A 17829-nucleotide genomic window follows, 5' to 3' on the forward strand; every position below is an offset into this window, starting at 1 on the left:
GACTAAGTCCTTGGTGGAGAAAAAGGCCTCAGGCTTTTATATATCCACCAAGGCAACCAACCCAGTAGCACAGGGTTAGCCTTGCTGTTATATCCTCTCTCTTTGCCTTCCTCTCTCTCTTTCTCTGTCTCTCTCTCTCTCTTCCCCCCTTCCCTTCTTCCCTTCTTCTTTCTCTCCTCTCCTCTTCTTCCCTCTCTTTCTTTCCCTCCCTCCCTCCCAAAATCTGGGACAATTTACACCTTGTCCTGTGCAGTTTACATTTGTGATTTCTTGAAAAATAGTTCTGCAACCAGGAGATCATTATACACGGCAACAAGAAGACTATATGAAGATCAATTCTGATGGTCATGACTCTCTTCAACAATGAGATGATTCAAATCAGTTCCATTTGGTCAACGGTGAAGAAAACCATCTATACCCAGAGAGAGAAACATGGGAACAGAGGGTGGAACGCAACATAGCATTCTCATTCTCTATTGTTATTTGCTTGAATTTTGTTTTTTTTTTCTCAGTTTTTTCTTTTTCTTCCTTCTTGATCTGATTTTTCTTGTACAGCAAGATAACTGCATAAATATGTATACATATATTGGATCTAACATGTATTTCAACATATTTAACATGTATTGGACTACCTGTCATCTGGGGAGGGGGTGGGGTGAAGGAGGGGAAAATTTGGAACAAAAGTTATGGAAGAGTCAATAATGGAAAAATTATCCATGCATGTGGTTTGTAAATAAAAAGCTTTAATAAAAAAAAATAAAAGAAATATAGAGAGAACTAAGGAGACTGAATATTGATCAAAGCATAGGATTTTCACATTTTTTTTTGGTGTTTGCTTGTTGTTTTTTTCCTCCTGGTTTTTTTCCCTTTTGATCTAATTTTTATTGTGTAGCATGATAAATATGGAAATATGTTTATGAGAATTGCACATGTTTAACCTATATAGTATTACTTGCTGTCTTGGGAGGGGGAAAAGGAAGGGAGGAAGAAATATTTTGTAAAAACACAAGGTTTTACAAAAATAAATTTGAAAACTATATTTGCACGAATTTGGAAAAATAAAATATTAAGAAAAAGAAATAGACGTTTGAAAAAACAGGCTTAAAAAAGCCTATTGCAATTCAAATGGAGCTGCTTGACTAAGCCTTTAAACCCAAATCACTCTGGCTTTCTTTGAATAGTCAATAATAGGCCCCAGTCCAAGCCTCTCTTTCTTATTATTTGGACTTTGAGGGTTTGAAATAAATGGTAATAGTTTTCTGTTCTGCCAGATACTCGAGAGGGTACTCTCTTCTCAGACAGATATTTTTGTGATGGTAGACCAGACCATCTTTGTCTCTTAGTCTACCTTTTTGCTTTAGATAAAAGAAATTAAAAATGGCTACAATCCTATGAACTCCAAAAGACTAGGAGAAGTTTTAGAACTGGCTAAATACCAGAAATCCCAGGCTATACCAGAAATGAGACTGTCATGAACAAATAAATTCCTGTAGTCCTGTAGTAGTCCTAGTCCTGTAGTAGTAGAAATGAAGATCCATTTATCAATGTGGCCATGAAATATTTGAAAGTGAACATAGAGAGGGGTAGGAAAGATAAATACTATATAGAAATGTCTTTAAGTTTGATCCCATGCTTCCTAGATACCAATGATAATATAGGACAGAGTGTAACCCTAACTATTGGTGGGAGATGCTAACTATTTCAGTTCTTCCTTCATCTTCAAAGTAAATATTCCTTTATAAAAGCTAATTGATGTTAAGTAGCCAAATGGGACTGAGATGACAATCAGAGTGTAAGGAATCACCACCTACAAGTGTAGGGAATTATCACCACTTGAGAATAAGGGACTTAAGTGAGTAGCATCAGAGACACACCCCAACTTCAGGACTTTTCTATGCTCCTATCTTTTCATCTTCATTATACATTTCTGCCCTTTCCTGTACTTTCCATTCCACTCAAATTGGATTTCTCTTCATGCTTCACACAAAACAGTCCATTTCCCAGCTCTTCAACTTTGTTCATGGCTAGAATATGTTCTCTTCTTACAAAATTCCTCTTTACCTTCACAACTCAACTCAAAGCAAAATCTTTGCTGACTCCCTGAACTATTTGTGCTTTCTCCCTTAAATACTACGTACAGGGTAACGCAACAGTTCAGTGCATTTTTAAGCTTTAATAACACCAGAGCTGTAAATGCTTAAAAACTTACCAAAAAGTCATTTGAAAGTTTAATTATTTAAATTGCTTTTACACTTATTAAGTCTTGTGAATTTTTAAGAATAAAATTTTAATTTTTAACAAGACGAGACATGCTATTTTTGCATTGCACAGGAGACCAATTCGGGAGGATACTTTCTCCCACAGGTGGCTTTGTTGAGGGAATCTTTCTGCATAGCCACCTTGGTCACCTCATGTATTTCCACTATTCTTCTTGTGGGGATTACATCAAAACTGTCATGTGTGCATCAAAACTTCATTCTTAGGACAATCTTAAGGCTAGGATTGGAAATACAATCCTTTCAGTTACTGAGCTGTAGCCAGTGAAAGTTTTTACAAGGTTGGAAAATTGATTAAAGTAATGAGTGATGAGCATAAGATGCTAGTGATGTGAAATTTTAATAAGCATCAATATCATAAAATAAATATTTTATGTTTGTAACATTTATATTTCTGAGATATTAGAGGTCAAAACTGCACTAAGATTTTGGAAATACTTGGTATTAAATACTTTTTATTCAGCATTTAAATATGTACATAGTATTTCTTCCATTTGAATGGAATTTTTGGAGGAAAGAGGAAGGAACTGTTCCATTTTTTTGTCCTCATATCCTCAAGGCCTACCACAGTGCCTGGCCCATAAAATGTGTTTTATAATAAATGTTTAACTTACTAATCAATTGATCTATTAATATTCCATGATCATTTGTCTATTCCCTTATTGTTGAATATTTAGATTGTTTTCTTTCTGCTTTGTTCTTGTTTTGGAGGGGATTTTTAACAATTACATACAATGTCACTATGAAATCTTTGAACATAAAGCACTTTTTTGTGGGGTCATATTAAAACTCTTATGCATAACTAAAAACCTTGTTCTTTGAATGATCTTAAGGTGAAGATTACAAACAGAATCCTTTTATATTCCCATAATATAACTGCTAGGTGAAAAAGTATGATTATCTTAATAATGTTTATTACATATTACACTGCTTTATGCTCAATAGATATTACTGTGCATTGCCAATAAACTTGCAAAAGTGCTACATAGATAGAAATTAGACTTTTGAGTCAGCAATTGTTAAAATCTAAATCTCCTTATTTTGGTATTAATAAAGTCTGAGATTTTTCCCATGTCTTCTTTATATACTTTACGGATCAATCCCTCAATGGGCCATGACTGCATAATTGCATAATTGCATGATTGCAAGGATGCTGGAACAACAAACACAATATATATTAATAATATGAGATTTGCTATGATATCTGCAGGAAGAATGTGGAATCTAGATCTGAGGTGCACATGAAGTAAATGGAGTGGCAGAAGTCAAAGACACACTACAAATGCTTAGCCTAATTAACTTATTATCCACCTTTGTAGACTTTGATGTCATTTCTATAATGGCACCTCCTCTATAAGCTCGTCCAAAATTGTGGTATTATTAAATCCAAATGTGATGATGAAAAGTTTGTTAGAAAAATGCTTAAAAATCTTTTCCATTTTCTTCTGTTATCCTATTTTTGTCCTTGAATGCCTTCTGGATGCTTCTTCTGTTAAGCCTCTCACCAAGCTTTATGTTGGTTTTGCTTTTCTTATTTGTCACTGTTTTAAGGTGCTTTAGAAAGAAATCTATTCATGAATCTTGTTTTTAACTAAATGAGAATTTGGGCACAACATTGATTTTATGAAATCTTTATCTACCTTTTTGGTTTCTATGGACCTCAAAAAACACACACCAGATTACTAAGAAAAAAATTTAAAAGTAAGAAAATGCTTAATTTATAACTAGAAAAACACTTGGTTATAACTTGAATAAACTAAACTGAAATAAGGAAGTTAGTGAATACTATACTTCTGACCATTTCTCAATTACATCATCATTATAACCTTTTACTTACAGTAGTATAAAATTACATTATGGTATTTGTTTGCCTATTTGAAAAGAACTAAAATCTTAAATACAAAACCCCAGAGAAAAAGAAAACTATAAACTTTGTACTTTTTTGACTAGCATAAATGTGATCTCAGGAAGGCTCAAAGTTTGCATCTAAATATTTAGCATCTCAAGCACTCTGAAACTTCTCAAAGTATCTAAAAGATGGAATTCAAAGTGTTTGAAAATTCTGAAAGATAGATACAGACAGACAGATATTCTAGATAGATAGATAGATATAAAGACAGTGACAAAGAGTGAGGGAGAGAGAGAGAGAGAGACAAAGAGACAGAGAGAGAGAAACAGAGAGAGACAGAGAGAAACAGGGAGAGACAGGGAGAGAGGGGGAGAGAAGAAAGGAAGGAAAGAGGGAGGGAAGAGGAAGGAAAGACTCCCCTGAAGAGCCAGTTTAAAGTGGCTAAGACAACATAACTGGGAACTCATTAAAATATTGTCAAGCATAAGGAATTCATATTTAAGTTTCATTCACAAGCATTAATCTTGGAGTCATATGAAGTAGAGTCTAAGTTAATATGTAAAGACATCCCCAAGAGGGCTTAAGAAGAGTTTAAAAGGCAAAGAATATTTCATGAACTGCTTTGCAAAATCCTTGATTTAAATTTAAGTTGCCTCATTAATTCTTAGATACAATATGAAATAGTTGTCATCTATTGGCTAAAGAACCCATCATAGCTCAAGTCTCTTTTTAATTATTTGCTGCAGAAGCATCTGTTACCTACTTTAAAATAATTAATAAAATTCTAAACATATCTTTTCAAATGCTCGGAATTATAGACTAATAAATCTAAATCTAGAAAGGGTCAGAGATTGTCTGACTCAACTAATTCATTTCTCAGATGTTGAAACAGAAAACTTGAGAAATGAAATAATGTATCCAAGTTTACCCAGAAAATTAATAGCAGAAGGAAGATTTTATCAATTTCACCTGATTATAGTTGAAAAATACCAACAAAAGATGGTATTCCTTGATGTATATATTAACATTAATGGAAATTATTGAATGCATTCATCTGAAACATTGGTTTTATTTCAACAATTTAATAGAACTCCATGTCCAGAATGATTCACTACTATTCTGGACTGATGGTACAGAGATGGGATTTTTAAAATGTCAGAGGATTATATCTGTATCTGAGGTAGATTTCAAGTAGTTTCACTAATACCAGAATATATTCTCTGTCCGAATCTTCATATTTCAAAATAATTTAGTAAATAAAATGAACAGGATCATCAGAAAAACTTTTCAGGAAGGACACTTACTTAGACTGCTTAACTGCCGTATGATAGCTGCCAAGGTACTATTGGTCACACATTCCAGTTCACTGGAAATTCCTTCTGGTAATGCTCCTCGGCAAAGATGCCTAGGTTCTATGTTCCTCTTGACTAAAGGCATGGCTTACAATCTGCAATTTTAAAAAGACATTTATGAACAACACATATATTCACTTCATAACAATCTAAGAATTATAATAACAAGAAAATGACAATCCCCCGAGATCTGAGTGTTACTGTAACATGTCTATTGTGCTAAGCAGGCCAGACTTAACTCATAATCTGATGGTAGTATGCATGTCCAAGATATATTTTTAATGAATTTTTACACAGTGCATTATATTTATCAAGTGCCATAAATTAGAAAATTTGATCATCACAAGTACTCTGTGAGGAAATTAGTTGATTATGAAAGAGCAGGGAGAAAGAAAGGAGAGGGCAACAAAAGTAGATACAAATCAATAAATATGGAGAGGGACAAAAAGACAAATTTAGAAGAATAGAGACAGAGAGAGAAATAAAGAAAGATTTCTCATTTGTAGTCCAGTGTTCTTTGGACTGGAACATCGGTGATGGCTGAATCTTCATTAGCAATCTTAGGGGAAAGGCAGCATCAGAATTAGACAATTTTGAGAGTTTAAAGAACAAATAAATTAATTTCCAAGCAACAAATATACTCTGACACTATAGCTTTGCCTAGGCACAACCTATTAGAGAAGGGGAAAATGGAAGAGAACAAGCAATTATCAAGTTCTTACTGTGTATAGTACTCAGCATGACATAAATATTATTTCATTTTATCCTCACAATCACCCCATGGAGTTGGTTCATTATTATTCCCATTTTAAAGTTTAGGAAAATGAGGTAGTTAGAGGATAAGTGACTTGTTGACAATCACGCAATTAATCAATGTTTGACATCATATTTGGACTCAGATCTATCTGACTCCAGATCCAGTTTTTGAAATCTGTCGTACCACTTAGCTGATAATCTCAAAATTGTTAGTAATTTTGTGTCTCATTTGCTAAGACTCAATTTAATTGTTAATATTCTTAAAAATTAAATTTAGCTAGATTTTCTTTTAATTTGATAAATAAAATATTTATGAGTAAATATGCAACAAATGTTCACATTAAAAAGAATAAATTCTTTGGGTATGTTTCCTAATGCAAACATTCTTCACCATTCTTGGCTCATGAATTCCTTGAGAAGTCTTTTGAAATCTATGAGTGCCTTCTCCAAGTAATGTTTCTAAATGCATAAAATAAAATACAAAACATTCCACAGGAAATCCAAGATTAGCAAAACTAAAGATATAATTTTCTCCCCATACAAGTTTCTAGACTCTACCCATCCCCAGAGTAAGAATTCCTCTAAGGATATATGCTAGCACACTGCTCCGTGAAGAAACACATTGGTGAAATGGCCTGGAAACTTTGACTATAATTTCATTCTACAAACAATTCAATGATTCCCAGACTGGAAATCCCATATCCTTCATTGGTAGCACATTTTTAAAATACAGTTTCTATTGGATTAAATGATTTTAAGACCTAGTCACAATAAGTTAGTATGTATATTTATAAATATTCTGTTTAATTCTCTTATGTTTCTGATACAAATCTTACCTCCTGATGGCTTACTATCCTTTCCTTCTGAACTTAAAAACCAAACACTGTCAAGTGAGAATAATTAACAAAGTTATAGAATACTTGTAGTTTTAACCTCCCTTCTAACTGCAAATGAGACAAGTAGCTTTAAGATGATAAGAGAAAATGTCTCAGCTAATACCAAAAAATGATGAAGATACTTCTTAATTAATGTATATTAAAATGTGAAGAGAACAAAAGGGGTAAAAAAAAATTAAGGAATCAGAAAAATATACAATTTACAAAAGCTGCTGGAAAAGTTTACAGAAGAAAAAGCTAGTATTTTTTCTTTGAAGAGATGCTATATGATAGAACAATGTGTTAACAAGATAAGATTAGAATTCCATATTTGAAAGTGAAGAAAACAAACCACTGTTAAAATATATGGGAAGCTGGGAAATGCAGGTGAGAAAAATACTAAAACCCAGAAGGATCAATTCCATGACAACTTGGAAAAGTGTTAAGTAGGATTTTGAAAACTTGAGGACAGCAAACAAGAGATTAATTACAGAAAAGGGCATAAAGTAAATGCTAAAGGTTTATAAGCAGAGGAGGAAAACAGCAAAAAGACTTCTATGGTTAATGTATGCCAGCTAATAAATAAGAAAGTAGCTCACTGGCTAAAGTTCTGAGCCTAGGGTCAAGAAGACCTGAGTTCAAATCCAAAAGCAAACACTAGCTGTGGAATCTTGGGCAAATCACTTAACCTCTGTTTGACTCAGTTTCCTCATCTGTAAAGTGGGCATATTAACAACACCTACTTTTCAAGGTTCTAAAGATCAAATGTCGATAATTATAAAGCACTTAGTGCAGTGCCTGATACACAGTAGATATTAGATAAATGCTACCTATTATTATATATTATATTACACATATATAATATATTCATTCTTTATAATTATAATAAAGAATGAATGGCTGGATTTAGCAGCAATGAGTATGTCATGGTAGTCTCTCCAAATGGGTTTCTTATGGAATGCCATTATTTTAGAGTGTCTCAAGGGAGATAACTCGTGAACACAGTATTAGACAGAGACCAGCCCTGTGTCATCACTGGAATAGAGAAGTCCTAAATAAGGAAAGTCCTTCCATTAATTCAGCCACTTTCTCTACAAGTTATATTTTCGGAAAGTTGCCACAAAGACTGAGAGGTTGACTAATTTGCCCAAGGTTGCAAACCCAGGCATGGACTAAATCCAGATCTTCCCAATTCTAAGGCCAGCTCTCTACCCACTGTCAGTCTGCCATCATTATCATCATCATAATTTTATAAACATGGCTACTGATATCACGGGAACAGCTTTTAGACAACAGGTGTTGACAAGAAAGCTGACAATGGGACTATTTAGCACAATCTCTTCCTCTAATATCATCACATCACTAACATTATCACATTTAGCACTTACTTTCAGTGTTTTCCAAAATATTTGTAAATTTAATAGAAGCCAGCAATCCATCTGTCAGTCCTATGACCAATCCATTCAACATATGTAATTATATTAAATACAAATTAAATATAAAGTTATCTCCTGACCAACTGTTCCTTGGTAATATGTAGGTGCTTACTCTTGCCCATCATGACCCTTTCTATTACACTTTTAATAAATTATAAATTTAATTCTTCACAAATGGTGATTATTGTGTTATTCATAGACAACCCATACACACACCTACGTCAATTTTTATACAGAATTGAGCCAGAAAAGTGTTTTTAAAAATCAGAAAAATTAATGACTGGAAACAGACAGACTTGTGATGTTGTAAAAGTAACAAGTGACATATGGGTCCAATGACTCACTAGTAGTCGTGCAACATCAGATGTGGAGGTGGATAACCTGCATGTGCTGAATAAGGCATGATGCCTCTGGACATAGCCAATTAAGACGAGCCTGGGCCATCATATACACTAATGCAATTAGTATGCACTCCAAGGGGCTCCCAGACTTCATCTACGTTATTGATACATAATGGGAGGCTTCCTTAGGCCTTCACCCGGCACAGAGGTGACCCTGGTGAGTGTGAGTGAATGCAACACAATTTCTCCAAGGCTACTGATCAACTAGTGTGGGTTGTGTCAGAACAAATAAGTTCTGAGAGGCTTCTCTAGAAGGTTAGTCAATCAGTGTTCAATTTCTCTTTTGTCCTTTTCTTTTCTTTTTGTTTAAAGAATACACCTGATGAAAATCATTTACAAAATACTTAGTAAGGTAACAGGCTGTGAGCTCCACTGATGGGGAGGGATATCATTCATAATGACAGGATCATGGATCTTTGAAGCACTAAATTAAATAATTTTCAAACATATGTAGATGCATACCCATTCTCTGACCACTCTATCTCTTTCCCCCACCTTCATCAGGACCTAATGCCCAGAATGTTGCCATCTTCTTTAGTCCTTAAAAGATTCCTGATAATGTCTAAGTAAAGGAAAGGTAAAAGTGTTCAATCAGTCAGGATATTTCTTTATGCCTTTCTTTTCTAATTCTGTGAAAGAGGTTTCTGAGTTCTTTCTTAAAAGTCCCTAATTAACCTATTAATTGCTTTCTCAGCTTTCCAATTAAGTGCCAAATGCTCTGAGAATTGTTATTTATTTTTTCCCAGTGGACTGAATTTTTTTTCCTGATATTGAGCAGAATTTTGAATAAACTCAGGAAAAAATTAAAACAGACATTTTGAATCAGCCTTTCTTTTGAAAAATGCTTTTCTCTGAGAAAAATAGCAAATTATTAATGAAAATATATACCCACAAGGGTTCACTGAATCAAAATGTCTGTGCATATTAAAGTAATTTTTTGAGAGAAAAAGAAAATATCAACTCAAATATAAATGTATGAGATCTGGGCCATTCAAATCAATTTTTAAAATTCCTTATCAAATTGTAAGAGGAAAAATAATGCTCTTATAAAACAAACATTTAATTAACATTTACTATGTTATGTTATAGTATATTAATTAGAGTAGACACTAGTTAATTTAATCAAAAAAGTATTTATTAAGTTCCTACTACATGTAAGACTAGTTTTTTTTTTTTTTTAATGTAGTGCTTGCCTTCGATAAATCTGAATGTTAGTAATGGTAAGGGGACAATTTTTACTTATACAGATAAATAAATTTAGGGTACACCATGAAAACCTTTTCTGGACGATATCACAAAAACTGTTTTGAAACATTTTAAGGAGATGAGATGAAGAGGGAATGTAATCCAGGTATGGGAGACAGATTATACAAAATAAATGACAATTTTAGATGATAATAAGTCAGTCAGTTTTGCAAGAATATAGAGTATATATGAAAGACAGTTCTATGAAATAATTCTTTAAAGGTAACTTAGAGACAAACTGAGAAAGCTTTTAAATGAAAAGCTAGAAAATATGTAATTTATCCTACATACAATAATAAGCCATTGAAGAACATTTGAATGCCATGGTTGTATACACATGATTTAGGAAAATTATTTTGACATTTAAGTGAAGGATAGTTTGGAAAATGGAGTGTTAGAAACCAAGGAAAGTTAAAAGTAAGCCCATGTAATATTCCAGACAAGAGATGATGAAGAATTGAACTAAGTAATGTGGGTTTTATGTGTGGGGAAAAAAGGAATTGTGTGGAGGTAGAAAAAACAAAATTGGATATGACAACTGATTGAAGAAGGAGAGTGGGGTAAAGTGAAGGCTGATTCCAGGGCAGTAAACCTGGCTGAGTGGGAAAATGATGGTGCATGAGGCAGGGTAGCAGGATCACAGATTTAGCAGGGAGCTCAGAAGCCATCCATGCTGCCACATATTGACTCCAAAGAAGAAAGGAGACAAAGATGGCATCAGGGATACGTAAATCACGAAGAAAGGATGGCAAAGATAAGGAGTGAGAAGTGGAGAATCAGAGAAAGAAGGGGGGATTTGCTGGCATGCCAAGTAGTCCCCAAATAGTAAACTAATGGGCATGGATCGTGGACAGCAACTGCAGTGTGGGCAAGCACAGGGAAGCCTGTAATCATTAGAAGAAATACTCAAGTTGATGAGAACACATCAAGTTTTTCACAGAATTTCTCTACTTCCCCACCCTCACAAATGAAGTACGTATGTGACCTGCCTTCCTCTTCATGGTGACATTTTTACAAATATTCTAACATATGTCCTTTGAAAGTGATGAGTTTTTTATTTTCTTGAATGAAGCCTAAAACCTGCTCCACCAACTCCTTTATTTACTTATTTTCCAAGGATGGTCATGGGCCTTTCTTGCATTGACTAACATTTACCTTTCATCTTCTGGTTTCACCTACAGAGAGAATGTCAAGATTCATAGGATTCAACTTCTCTGAAAAGATGTAAGCACCGGACAAAAAAATTCACCTTCAGAGAACCAATATTCAATGCTTATAGACTAAATGCTGAGATTTTTAACCCTCTCTGCCTCCTTTTTTGCTAGTCTCTCATTATAACTACAGAAGATGAAGGGGATAAAGCTCCAGTAAATGCCATTTTATGTTATCTTTTTTCATGAATTTCCATAGCTGTTAGTTTGCTGGTGATAAACAATTCCAAATTTAGCAAGATTAATCCTCAGGAAGCTGACCCAAGGAGTGCCTACCACTGGGACCATGTCCTCACAAGAATTGCTTCATTTGCTATATTTAATAAAATGAGATATTTATAAAGCACTTAGCACGTAGGTGGTGAAGTGGATAGAGTGCTGCGTCTGGAGGCAGTAGGAACTGTGTTCAAATCTAGCAGTGAGCAAGTCAACTTAACCCCATTTGCCTTGATTTCCTCATCTATAAAATGAACTAGAGAAGAACATCTCTGCCAAGAAAATACCAAAAGGGGTCCCAGAAAGTTGGATATGACTGAAAAAGACTGAACAATGGCAAAAACTTAGCATGGCATATGAAAGACGTTTAATATATGTTTATTCCCATCCCATTATTTACCTGCTCAGTGCATACCATAAGTCCTGGAATACAGAAGATACTTACTAAATGCTTACTTACTGAATGGTTGATTAAGTACTACATAATCCAGAAAAGTAAAGTTGCTAGGGAAAAATACTACATGTGTATTTATGTGATTATATACAAGTACATAAAACTTCTAGATTATCCTGTGGCATTTTTAATCCATGAAGCCCTGTTGTAAATTGTTCAACTGACTGTGCCTTCCAACTTAAATAGAAAATTTGGAATTAATTTGAAATTTGGAATAAACATGATTTTGTGCATCCTTTTAACTTTTTTCAAAGCATCCTTATGTTTTGTTTTGTTTTGTTTTGTTTTTTTTGCTTTGTTTACACGGTCACATATTAGGTAGAGACAAGCTGATGTTATAACTATTTTAGAACTGGGGAAATGAGGCAAAAGGAGTGAAAGAAGTAGCTGAAGGTCATTAAAACAGTTAGTTGTGACCCTTAGACATTGCTCTGTCTGAGTAATGAGCCAATCTTTCAATATCTTAAATCCACTTAGTATGTAGTTTTTGTCTACTTTGTATTTGCCCTAGTTATTAAGAGCCCCAAGATTGACCTTCATGATAAACCATTCAATAAGTTTTCCCAGAGGCTAGCACTGTATCCTCAATAATCTCCATTATAATATAGCCTTCCCGATAATTGTGCAATATGGTATAAACTATATTTTCCTAAATTAGTGATGAGAATGTCATGTGAAGAATAAAAAAAAATTTAAACTTAATGAAGTTCAGATAGATGACGGTCACTGCTTCCAATTTATTCATATAGTTTGTCTAGTTCTTATCAATTTAATATTCTAATAAATATACTAGTCTGTACTATTTTTTTCTTTAAAAGGGGAGTGTTTTTACAATAATACCTTTTTATTTGCTTTACTGTACTATTCAAGTAAATAAGTTAACTAGTCTACAATTTCATAAGTGATCATGTTCATTACTTTCCTCTTCCTAGAGAAAATATAGAGATAGTCTTCCTACTTTTAAAAAAGCCTTCTACATCCTACTTGAGCATCTAAAAAAACACAATTCACTTCAAAAAGTATTTTAGAGTGCTCTTTACATCACCAACAAACATTTATTAAGCACTTAATATGTTTCAAGCCCCTCAGGGAGGTGCTGGAATAATAACGAGAAGGAGAATGATAGCTAGCATTTACATGGTACTTTAAGGTTTGCAAAGAACTTTACAAATATTATTCTCATTTGATCCTCACAATAATCCTGGCAGGTGGTATTATTATTATTATTATTATCACCATTTTACAAATGAAGAAACAGGCAAAAAAGAGTTAAGGGATTTGCCTAGAGTCACACAGCTAATAAAGGTCAGTGACAGAATTTGAACTTGTCTTCCTGATTTCATGAATCTTATTTGGCTGACTGAAGTGACAGTGATACAGAGAAAGGCAATAACATCATAACCATCTTCAAGGAAATCATATTCTAATGATGATACAAACATGAAAATAACTAGGCACATATAAGACATATGCAAAATAGATGACAGATAACCTCACAGGGGGAGGCATTGGAAGCTGGTGGGAAAGGGAAGACAGAAAAGGCTTCCTGTACAAGATGGGATTTTAGTTGAGTCTTAAAAGAGGCCAGAAGCCATTCCCCAATAGATCAAAGGATATGAACAGACAGCTTTCAAAGGGAGAAATCCAAACTATCAACAATCTTTTGGGGAAAAATACTCCAAATGACTAGTAATTTTAGGAATAATGTTAAAGCAACTTAGAGGATCTACCTCAGACCTACAAGCCTGGCCAAGAAGACAAAAAAGAAAATGACAAATGTTAGAAAAATTGAGGAGAAACAGGTACCGTTAGGAGAGTTGTGAATTCTTCCAGTCATTCTGGAAAGTAATTTGGAGCTATGCCTAGAAAGTTAGAAAATTGTACATACCTTTTATCTTAGCTAAACCATTAACAGCCATATATCACATTGAACTTATCCCAAAGAAATAACAGATGGAGGGGATCTATGAATACAAAATTTTTTATAATACTTTTTTTTTTCTGTAGTAGCCAAGAATGGGAAAATAAATGAGTTTTCTATTGAGGGATGGTTAAACAAAATATGATGTATACATACAAAGGAATGTTATTGCAATAGAATGTTATAAAACACAATGAAAGAGGAAACTGAATGAACTGATGCAAAATGAAATGAACAGAACTAGGAGAACAATTTATACAATAATATACATATACATGCATATTTATATAAAACAACTTTGAAAGACTAGAAATTTGATCAACTTAATGATAAAACACAAGTTTAAAAGAATGGCTGACAAAGATAATGAACTAAGAACACAAAAAGTGATAGAATTTTTCAAATGTGGATAAAGGCCTCATTTCCAAAATATATAGAGAACTGACTCAAATTTATAAGAAATCAAGCCATTCTCCAATTGATAAATGGTCAAAGGATATGAACAGACAATTTTCAGAGGATGAGATTGAAACTATTACCACTCATATGAAAGAGTGTTCCAAATCATTATTGATCAGAGAAATGCAAATTAAGACAACTCTGAGATACCACTACACACCTGTCAGATTGGCTAAGATGACAGGAAAAAATAATGATGAATGTTGGAGGGGATGCGGGAAAACTGGGACACTAATGCATTGTTGGTGGAGTTGTGAACGAATCCAACCATTCTGGAGAGCAATCTGGAATTATGCCCAAAAAATTATCAAATTGTGCATACCCTTTGATCCAGCAGTGTTTCTATTGGGCTTATATCCCAAAGAAATACTAAAGAAGGGAAAGGGACCTGTATGTGCCAAAATGTTTGTAGCAGCCCTGTTTGTAGTGGCTAGAAACTGGAAAATGAATGGATGCCCATCAATTGGAGAATGGCTGGGTAAATTGTGGTATATGAATGTTATGGAATATTATTGTTCTGTAAGAAATGACCAGCAGGATGAATACAGAGAGGACTGGCGAGACTTACATGAACTGATGCTAAGTGAAATGAGCAGAACCAGGAGATCATTATACACTTCGACAACGATATTGTATGAGGACATATTTTGATGGAAGTGGATTTCTTTGACAAAGAGACCTGAGTTTCAATTGATAAATGACGGACAAAAGCAGCTATACCCAAAGAAAGAACACTGGGAAACGAATGTAAACTATCTGCATTTTTGTTTTTCTTCCCGGATTATTTATACCTTCTGAATCCAAATCTCCCTACGCAACAAGAGAACTGTTCGGTTCTGCAAACATATATTGTATCTAGGATATACTGCAACATATCCAACATATAAAGGACTGCTTGCCATCTAGGGGAGGGGGTGGAGGGAGGGAGGGGGAAAAAAATCGAACAGAAACGAGTGTCAATATAATGTAATTATTAAATAAAAAATTTAAAAAAAAAAAGAATTTTTCAAATGTGACTAATATGGGGATTTGTTTTGCTGAACTATGTTGACAATGTAATAAAAGAAGTGCTAAGGATGGGGGGGGCATGAAAGTAGGGGATATGTTTGTTTGTGTGTGTGTGTGTGTGTGTGTGTGTGTGTGTGTGTGTGCTTAATGTTCTCAGGGGTAGGAGAAAGAGACTAATAAAAATTAATAAAAATTCTAGTATTTGAAAAGAGAAAAAAAATGTACATGAGATATGTTGTAAAGGTAAAAAGAAGATTTGGCAACAGACTGGATATGTGGGGTGAGTGTGAAGAGTTGAGGGTGACACCAAAATTATAAACTGAGATTAAAGAAAGATAACAAAACCCTCTATATTTGATTGCATGAATAACAGATGTTTCAGAAGATATAAAGGTTTAAAAAGAAAGAAAATAATCCCTGATTTGGACACGTTGAGTTTGCAACACCTCCCTCATTGGAATACAAGTTTCTTGAGGACAGGGATCATGTTTTCACCATTTTTTATTTTCTATTTCTTTTTTTCCCCTAGGCACTTAATTTACTGCCTAGTGCCTATTAAGCACTTAAATGTTTGTTGACTTTAATACTGAAGTTTTCCTTCATTAGGGTCTTGGAACCCTTGATTCCTCTTCATTTTTCCAGTCCATCACCTCTGTCCTCCTTTCATTTCCCACCCTTCATAGTTTTGACCTTATATTTGACCATTTAACTAGTTTTGGGAATCTCATCCATCCTTGAGACCTTTGCCCCTAGACCTTTATTGTTTCCACCCTGAACATCTGTAATCCTGGAAAATCCCTATAAAGCATTTGTTAGTAGCATTATTTTTATTGCTGTTCCTACATCCCAGCAATAAAATGCTACTAAAGGAAGTCTGATAGCTATCCATTATAAACATATGCTCCCTAATCTTAACTCAATTCACAAGGCTGTACAGCAAACCTTTTAGCAATCTACAAATTCATTACCTTACCTTTCTCAAAAGCTATTCAAACCTCCTCTCAAACTGCATCCTACCAACCCTTCAACAAATGATATTGTTTCCTATTTGCTAAGGAAACAGTTCAATCATGGTGAGGATTCATAACTCCTCTACTTCATTGCTTCAAAAGTCTATCGTTAAGCAAATTCTGTCCTTTCCTCTGATGTTACTACTCAATCCATATCCCTAATTCCATCAACTTCAAGAACTATATATAATATCAATAATAGCATTTATGTAGCACACTAAACTTTGCAAAATGCTTTACAAATATTATCTCATTTTATCCTGGAAAGAAGATGCTATTATTACTCTCATTTTACAAATAAGGAAACTGAAACAGATAAAAGTTAAGTAATTTGCCCAGGATCACACAACTAGTAAGTATACGACACTGAAATCAGGACTTTCTGACTTCAGATAAAGCACTTTTAATATGTACACATATGTATTGTGTAAATATATATATGTGTGTGTATATATAAAGACATATATATGTGCATATATTTAACTTCTCCCTCTTCACTGGCTTCTTCTCTAACAACATATGCATGTTTCCCCATCTTAAAAATGTTATTCCTTGAATATGTGTTCATATCCTCTTTCTTCTCCTTTATTGCTAATCTACAAAGTATAGTATATCCTACAGAAATGCACACCTCTACTCCTTCACTTAGTGATTCATTCTTAAAACCATCCAAACTGATTTTTGTCCCTATCACTAAAATGTTGTTTTCTCCAAGGTTACCAATGACCTCTTAACTGACAAATTTAATGGCTTCTTCTCCGTCCCTATATTTGGCATTCACTTCTATGCTCATCCTAAATATCCTCTCACTACTTAACTTTTCTAATGCTGTTCTTTTCTGCTCTTCCACCTCTGACCATACTTCATCATTTCTTCATCTGGCTTCCTTGAGTGTGATCATTAGATAAAGCTCTTTCCTTGACCTTCTTTTTTCATCTTGTATTTTCTTCTTGGCAATCTCATCTACACCCACACTTTCAATTATCAGCTAGGCAGATGACTCACAGCTCTGTATCCGAAACTCTGACCTCTTGTTCCACATTTCCAACTGCCTACCTGATATGTCAGTCTGGATATCACATGTGACACCTCAAATCCCAATTTTCAAAAGAGAATTCATCATCATTATCATGCCTCCAATATTTTCCCCTTCTCCTAATTTCTTTTCTACTGAATTTCACTGTTCTATAGATCCCTCAAGTTTAAAATCACAGCAAATCTTAACATGATTCTTTACTGCTCTCCATCCAGCATTTCATCAAGTATCAAGTCCTCTTGATTCTATCTCCAAAATAATATTTCTCAAATCAGATTTCTTCTTATAATTTTTCCTGGACTCCGTAGCTGTTTGAAAACTGGT

The 17829-nt window shown here is 34.0% G+C and overlaps 1 protein-coding gene across 3 annotated transcripts in view; it reads right to left on the reverse strand.

The window, feature by feature from the left end:
• WASF3 (WASP family member 3) overlaps nucleotides 1-17829 on the reverse strand; it is a 181364-nt gene that overhangs the window by 55332 nt on the left and 108203 nt on the right. For all 3 annotated transcript variants that reach the window (XM_051986551.1, XM_051986549.1, XM_051986550.1), the window contains one exon: nucleotides 5430-5572. In XM_051986551.1, coding sequence (XP_051842511.1) covers nucleotides 5430-5562 — 133 coding nt within the window. In that variant the 5' untranslated portion in view covers nucleotides 5563-5572. The remainder of the gene's footprint in view (nucleotides 1-5429; nucleotides 5573-17829) is intronic.

The sequence above is a fragment of the Antechinus flavipes genome, chromosome 3 (genome assembly GCF_016432865.1).
Source record: "Antechinus flavipes isolate AdamAnt ecotype Samford, QLD, Australia chromosome 3, AdamAnt_v2, whole genome shotgun sequence".
Taxonomy (NCBI): Eukaryota; Metazoa; Chordata; class Mammalia; order Dasyuromorphia; family Dasyuridae; genus Antechinus; species Antechinus flavipes.